The sequence below is a fragment of the Sinocyclocheilus anshuiensis genome, unplaced genomic scaffold (genome assembly GCF_001515605.1).
Source record: "Sinocyclocheilus anshuiensis isolate Anshui unplaced genomic scaffold, SAMN03320099.WGS_v1.1 scaffold457, whole genome shotgun sequence".
Taxonomy (NCBI): domain Eukaryota; kingdom Metazoa; phylum Chordata; class Actinopteri; order Cypriniformes; family Cyprinidae; genus Sinocyclocheilus; species Sinocyclocheilus anshuiensis.
Window position 1 is genome coordinate 2,170,505 of NW_015537939.1, and position 7,260 is coordinate 2,177,764.

At 38.7% G+C, this 7,260-nt stretch overlaps 1 protein-coding gene across 2 annotated transcripts in view; it reads right to left on the reverse strand.

Moving 5' to 3' along the window:
• The window catches only part of ubap2a (ubiquitin associated protein 2a), a 27,249-nt gene that overhangs the window by 17,758 nt on the left and 2,231 nt on the right, over positions 1-7,260 (reverse strand). For both annotated transcript variants that reach the window (XM_016451579.1, XM_016451574.1), the window contains exons 2-5: positions 2,984-3,122; positions 1,684-1,761; positions 1,142-1,252; positions 325-487 (exon numbers count right to left, since the gene is read on the reverse strand). In XM_016451579.1, coding sequence (XP_016307065.1) covers positions 325-487; positions 1,142-1,252; positions 1,684-1,761; positions 2,984-3,079 — 448 coding nt within the window. In that variant the 5' untranslated portion in view covers positions 3,080-3,122. The remainder of the gene's footprint in view (positions 1-324; positions 488-1,141; positions 1,253-1,683; positions 1,762-2,983; positions 3,123-7,260) is intronic.

Genomic DNA, 7,260 nt, shown 5'->3' on the forward strand with positions numbered 1-7,260 from the left:
GGTACTGAAGGTGGGAGAGAGCGCTGTACATTCACTCCCCCCACCTACAATCCCTGCCGGTACAAGACTCGAACCCGCAACCTTTGGGTTACGAGTCTGACTCTCTAACCATTAGGCCACAACTTCCCCCTGAAATGAAACGTAGTTTCTTTTCTATATAGATAATAAAATCTCTATAGATAATAAAATAAAATCCCACATAAATCTTTTAAAATTTAAAACCTACTCGCACACAATCAAACGGACCAAAATATTGTCTAAATATTGCTGCCGAACACAAACAAAAGAGCTATGTAAACAAGGAAATCTCACCAACACACTCACATTGCCGGTTGCGACTGGTCCCTCTGCCACGACGGCTCGCTCCTCCACGACCCTTGCTGCTTTCCCGCTCTTTCTTCTCCCTGTTCTCCTTGTTTTCCTTACTCTCTGTGGAGGTGGCATCCTTTCCAAGACTTTTCTTTTTCCCCACTGTTTCCCAAGAGGTCTGCACGACGACCGAGAGATGAATTAGTGGTAGTCAGAATGAACAAAAAAACTAAAAGAAGATAATCACACAGCAGATGCCAGATGTCAATGCAGTGTCATTTTACATAACTGATTTTTATTTTTTTTAAAAGGTTGCTTATCATGTTGTTGTTGAATCATTACTGCTGATGAAGGACATTTAGGAGCTTGTATTATGGCACAGAGGTGGAGGCAGAGGTCTGTTATGACACAGGATTACCTTCTGATCAACACTACAGAAGCGACCCACTTTCTATTTTAGAGTTTCATTCCCAGAAATCATTCAAACAAATCCTAGTCTATAAGCAGGGGCCTCTCAAATTTCTCCACAACAATCACAGATGTTTTATCTGAAGTAGATTAGCATCAATCACACATGAATCTGGACATTAAGCACTGTGGTATGTTCATCATTTAGCTAAAAAAAAAAGAAGAAAGAAACAAAACACATGCAGAAAAATAAAAAGCCCAGCTAGACAAATCATTGTTCTGCCTTTAAAGGCCTGCCACAAAACAGCTGACAGTAGCGACATTATTAGTAAAACCAGTTCCCATTTTTCAAAAACTCATCATGAGTTTTAGTGCCTACTAAGTAGTCTAGACCACATATGCATCTGATAAATAAGATTTTTACCGAATCAGAAGTTCCCTCAAGCAGGAAGTTGATGGCTCTGTTGACATCCTCGTTGCAGTCGTGAAGAGCAACCATACAATCGTCTTGGTTCTTCCCTGTAACCTCCATGAGCTGTGAGCAAATATGGACACCGTTAGGGTTAAGAGAGGAGTTAAAAGGGTCATATGATGCGATTTCAATTTTTCCTTTCTCTTTGGAGTGTTACAAGCTCTTGGTGCATAAAGAAGATCTGTAAAGTTGCAAAGACTAAAGTCTCAAATTCAAAGAGATATTCTTTATAAAAGTTAAGTCAACCACGCCTACCTAAAACGGCTCGTTCTAACACGTCCCCACGTCTATGTCACGATGTGGGAAGATTTGCATAACGCCGCCCAAATGTTCACGCAAAGAAAGAAGGCGTAACTTTTATTCTCGCTTTAGTATTGTTGCTGCCGCCATGTCGTGAAGACGCTGTGTGTTTCGTTGTGAAAATGTTATTTTTAGCAACATCATATGATCCCTTTAAACATCATTTTACTCTGAATGAAAGGAGCTTCTCATACCTGTTTCACTTTATCCTCAAAATCTGCATCGTTCTTGTCATAGATCATCTGGGACAGTCGGATCTGTTCAGCTGTAGCCTGTAATTGGAAGCATAAGTTATGAACATCAGAATGAGTGAACAAGAATCAATATTAAAAATAAAAGGAAATTGATTGAGCAGCCAGATTCATGGCCAAGACATATTACACACAAGCTGAAGCAGACATGGTCCACTGCAAATGTGTTTGGCTACAAGCCTACTGCACAGTATATACTGTATACAGCTTTCCACTTTGTTAAACATAAAAGTATGCATTATGCAACAATAAATGTCTTTAGATACTTTGTCACATGACCTTATACACTGCATGTTTTATTCAGCGAGTAGAATCCAGTTATCTCTGAAATAAAAATGTAGACATCTCATGTAGAAACAAAATGTAGACTGTTACTGTAAAAATAAGGTAAATATCTTATTAATAAGCTTGTGAAAAATGTGTTAACTTTTGGTAGTGTAATCAAACAGTAATTTACTAATCAATTAGTGAAGACTAGTCCATCTAGATTTTCATACATGCCTACATTTTATTTTATTTTTAATTGGAGCACCAGTCGGGATGGACGATATGCGTATGCTGTTCTGTGTCAGCTGCGTCATGCCGGATCTGTTTCCTACATTGTTGTGATTTAATCTGAATGAAAACAGCGTATCCGTGTGACGCTTGCTGACATAGAACAGCATACACTGTTTACGTCCAGCGGCTACTCTCCAAAATGGCGCTACAGGGTGGAGACGAATTGTTGAATAGTCGTTTTATTTTATTTTTTTGCGCACAAAAATTATTCTTGTAGCATGGTAAAATTACAGTTGAACCCCTGATGTCACATGGATTATTTTACAGATCTCCTTGCTACGTTTCTGGACTTGGGAACATCTCAGTTGTATTGCTGTCTATGCAGGGTCAGACAGCTCTCAGATTCCATCAAAAATATCTAAATTTGTGTTCCGAAGATGAACGAAGGTCTTTCGGGTTTGAAACGACATGAGGGTGAGTAATTAATGACAGAATTTTCATTTTTGGATGAACCCTTTAAAAACAGTTCAACTTACAAGTGAGGCTTAACATCCCAGCAATATGCTCTAGCTGTTTTTCATGCAAAAGTGTCTCATGTAAACTCCCCCTAAAGAAACTGGAAGGTCAAGTCAAGCCTATTGCATTCTGATATACAGCACCCAGCAGATTATGATTATACTGCGTACTGCAGAAAAAACATGGATGTATGTTATTCCTAACATGGCGTATGTTGTTGTTTACTCACCTGAAGCTGTTTCTGTGGTTGTGTGGTCTGTGTGGTAGTGGGTAGCGCTTTGTCCCGAGTGCCCCGGGCTCGTTCGATGCCCACCGAGGTCATCATATACAGTATATACAAAACAATGTATGTACAAAACAGAAAAAATCTGGAAGAAAAACAAGGCCAAAAACAGGAAGTGGTTATTATTCAGAAACAGCTTCCATGTCCTAGTTTCTAGTCCAAATATCTGCAGACACCAGACGAGTTTTCTTTAAGCGAGCTAGCTGACGTTTTCTGCAGATCTTCCCTTCAGGGTCCCACGCAGCGTCAGGCAAACACACTGGGGCCGTATCGGATTTCCTTTCTCCTAAACCCAGTTGGGCGAGATTGAGCAATACTCTGACCGCCAGAAACCCTTGTAGAAAAAACAATCAAGCTTATCAGAGCACTGCTGAAATGAAGACCACGCTACGAGACCACACTGGTGTCTGCTAACACTTTACAACTAGCCTGAAGTGTCCTTCTAAAATGCTCACATCACATAGCCATTCCTCATGCATCCAAAACGACAACATAGTCCTCCATAGGAATGTTTGAATGATGATCAAAACATCTCGCTATTTTGCTATCCAATGTTTATATCACAAATTTTCTGTTTAAGGTGGCAGTCTCTGTTAGTCCTGCTGGTGACCTTTTAATTACCCACGAAAAGCACATTTTCACAACTTCAGATGTTGAAACAAGGAAATATCAAAGGGATAGTTCACCTTAAAATTAATATTCTGTCATCGATGACTCAAGTCGTTTCAAAACCTGCATAATCTTCAGTCTTTAACTCTTTTCTTAGTAATCATGCCATATAACCTGTCCAGTTAGAAAAAAATGATTCATGCTCTATATTCCAGGTCTTTTGAAGCCATACAATAGCTCTGTGTGAGTAAACGGCTAATATTTACTATCAAATCCAGGGCTCAACACTAAGGATTATTTCTATTTGTCCAGTCGAACCAGTGTTTCAGATTTTTACTTGCACTAACAAAATATCCACTGGCCTCAAAAAATAAATATATAAATAAAAAATTGTTACTTTGACCCCAGCAAACTTGTATTAGCTATAATAAATAAGGTTGTAATGACGCTAAACTTTTAGTTACCTATGAATCTTCACATTTCACACTGCAAAAACTACTAGCCTAACTAATATAAAGCATTATTTAATAAAACATTTATTAAATTAAAGCTGCAGTCCATAAGTTTTGCCTCTTTGTCACCATCTCTGTTTGAAAACCTGCAATTGCAGCTGTGTGCGGAATTATCTTCCTTGCGTGGGTTGTGTGGCGGCATGGCTCCAGCGCGGATGAATCTAATGTTTTGAGGAGCATGTGTGGCAGTCAGTCACCGCACCGGTGTGGATATTGTACTTTGCACTCACAGATTCTAGCCTACGTCTTGGAATATATGACCCAAATAAGCATTAACCAAAAAAAAGTTACGGACTGCAGCTTTAAGTAAACAGTGAGTAATAAAATATTAACCAAAAAAAAGTTATGGACTGCAGCTTTAAGTAAACCGTGAGTAATAAAATATTAACCAAAAAAAAGTTACGGACTGCAGCTTTAAGTAAACAGTGAATAATAAAATAAAAACATCAGACAGTTCTTATTGTTGAGCCCTGAAATCTCATTACCATACATTTAAAAGCGCAAGTTTTTACATTGATGGCAAATAACAATACGTGTCATGTTCAGTAACTGAGGGGTTATATCATGTCACAATATAATCGTTAGGGGTGTAAGAAAATATCGATACACGTGAGTATCACGATATTTTGTTTGGCGATACTGTATTGATTCTCAAAAACGGAAAAAAAATCATACAAGATTCATGGCAGTTGTTTCGTTTTGAGTTTATATCCCGACCGCTAGATAGCAGTCTTAATCTCTGAACTTAAACAGTGACAGAAAATAATAGCATTAGGTCACGCCACTGATGTTAGCGTTAATATAGTTCGCTGCTAGTAATGGAGGATGAAAGAATTGTTCCAGTTCCCGTTTCAGTGTACAAAGCTGAAGTGTGGCGACATTTGGGCTTTTAACGTCCACTGCGGGACTGTGGCGTGGGCGCCACCTCGGTTCCGCCGATTGCCGCATGCTGTGTGAAGAGCCTCGCGCAGCGGGCGGTAGGGTTGCCACGCGACACGCGCAGCTTTCTCTCGTGGTGGAGGCATTTTGTGCAGTTGGGGTGGTGCTCGCGTTGCGGTCTCCACGCTTCCATGCGGAACATAAATACAAACTGGAAAAACCTGTGAAATCCAAGTGGAAAGGTTCTGAGAATGCAACATCTGTATTTATTTTATTGTTTTACAACTGTTTTGTTTTCTTTAGGAATCCTGCAAGCACTTTATTTTTCATTGATATTAAGCAGATGTAATTCTTTTGTTCAGATGAAAATGTTATGCCATTGTATGTTACAATTGTAAACTTTTAAAGCAGGGTCTAAAAATATATATGATATTTTTATAAAATACATTTTATATATACATTTAACTAAAGGATCCTGCAAGCACTAATTTTCCCCCCTTGACTCATACTGCACAAAAAGGGGTTCAATAACATTGAATGTTACAGGGACTGATTATTGCAAATGCAGATCCCACTGTGTTCTGGTTAAATAATTTTTATTTATTTATTTATTGCTAAGGTTAGCATATGGTGGTGTGCTCTTAATGACAGCTTTCCTAAAAATATATCCTATTCCTAAAATAAGAAATATCCCAATATATCGCCTTGCTTACAGTATCGCTATACATATCATATCGCAACCCCTGTATCGTGATACGTATCGCCAGATTCTTGCCAATACACAGCCCTAATAATCGTAATACAAACATGCAACAATATGTATTGTGTATAGTTCACCCAAAATGAACATTTAGATTCGAGATTTAATTTATCATCAAATATTATATAGCCAGAAGGTCATATATTTGAGCTTTTTTTTTTTTAATTATTATTAATAAAGTTAATAAAGATAGACAGACAGACAGATAGACAGATAGAAAGTAGGGGTGTAACGATACACGTATTCGTATTGCACCGTTCGGTACTAATCCTATTACATTTAGAAAATAAAAGAGCTGAAAGTGTGTGAAATATAATGTTCTCAGTGCCACTGTGCTCAACAAGGCAACACAAACGACATAACAGGCAACGTGTTGTCTGCCCTGTGATAAACTCCCCTTGCTGGGGTGCGTCGAAAGACGATGATCTTGTATCGACGATAGCCAGAGATATTGTCAAAAGAGATTAAGACTGCACAGATTGGCACTGTGTCATGTCGTATCGAACCAAACCGTTACACCTCTAACAGATAGATAGATACCAAATTTGGCATTTTAATGAACAGTATTTTTGTTAACTGTTTGTCCTATGTGTCAGAAGTAAGAATTAAAAAACTTACATTTTAATTCTCTTTTGGCTTTGTTCAGTGTTGTGAGCATACGGGTATCATGAGATCAATAGTGTTTCAAAACAAATCAAATAGAGGTCGACCGATGTATCGGTTTTGCCGATTAATCGGCACCGATAGTTGATTGCTGGAACTATCGGTTATCGACAAAAATCCATGCCGATAGTTTTCCAGGTTGCGTCCATTGCTGGAGCGGCTGAGAAGGGTCTGCTGTCATTACACAGTGCGAGAGCGGCCTCTAGTGGTTGAAATCACTGACAGCACATGCTATTTGTTTAGACACGTGATACTGCACGCTGAACAGAGCAGGAAACTTCAGACGCGGATTTAAATGCAGCCGACAGAAAATCCTGCCGTGCCACAGAGCGCCATTCACATAGTTTTCCTTTAAATTACATTATATTGGTCCCGAATCGTTGTTAATGTACATAATGAATTGTGTATTGTGCATTTTCAGCAAAACGTTTGTCTTTCTGTGGCTCTGATAAAGTCTGTGTGCTTCATTTATAGAGCTATACCTAGGTCGCGCTTTCTCTTTCCGTTTGCTCCGTTTTTTAAACACCGAACTTCAAACTCATCCATGCCAAATTGTTCATTCTTGAAGTAAACTTGTGTCTGTTTGGTGATTAAATAAACTGTTTTAGACCGCTGCTCGAGTTGAACGCGACGCGTCCGGAGTGTGTGTGATACCGGTGAGTTCTCCTAGACTCAGCGCTGCACTTTTATTTTGATTAGATAATCATCAAGTGTTCAAGAATAGAAGCAGTTAAAGTGTGAGAGTATACATACAATATCCATATGTATATAATTTTAATGCTATAGCCTTTGTGTATATA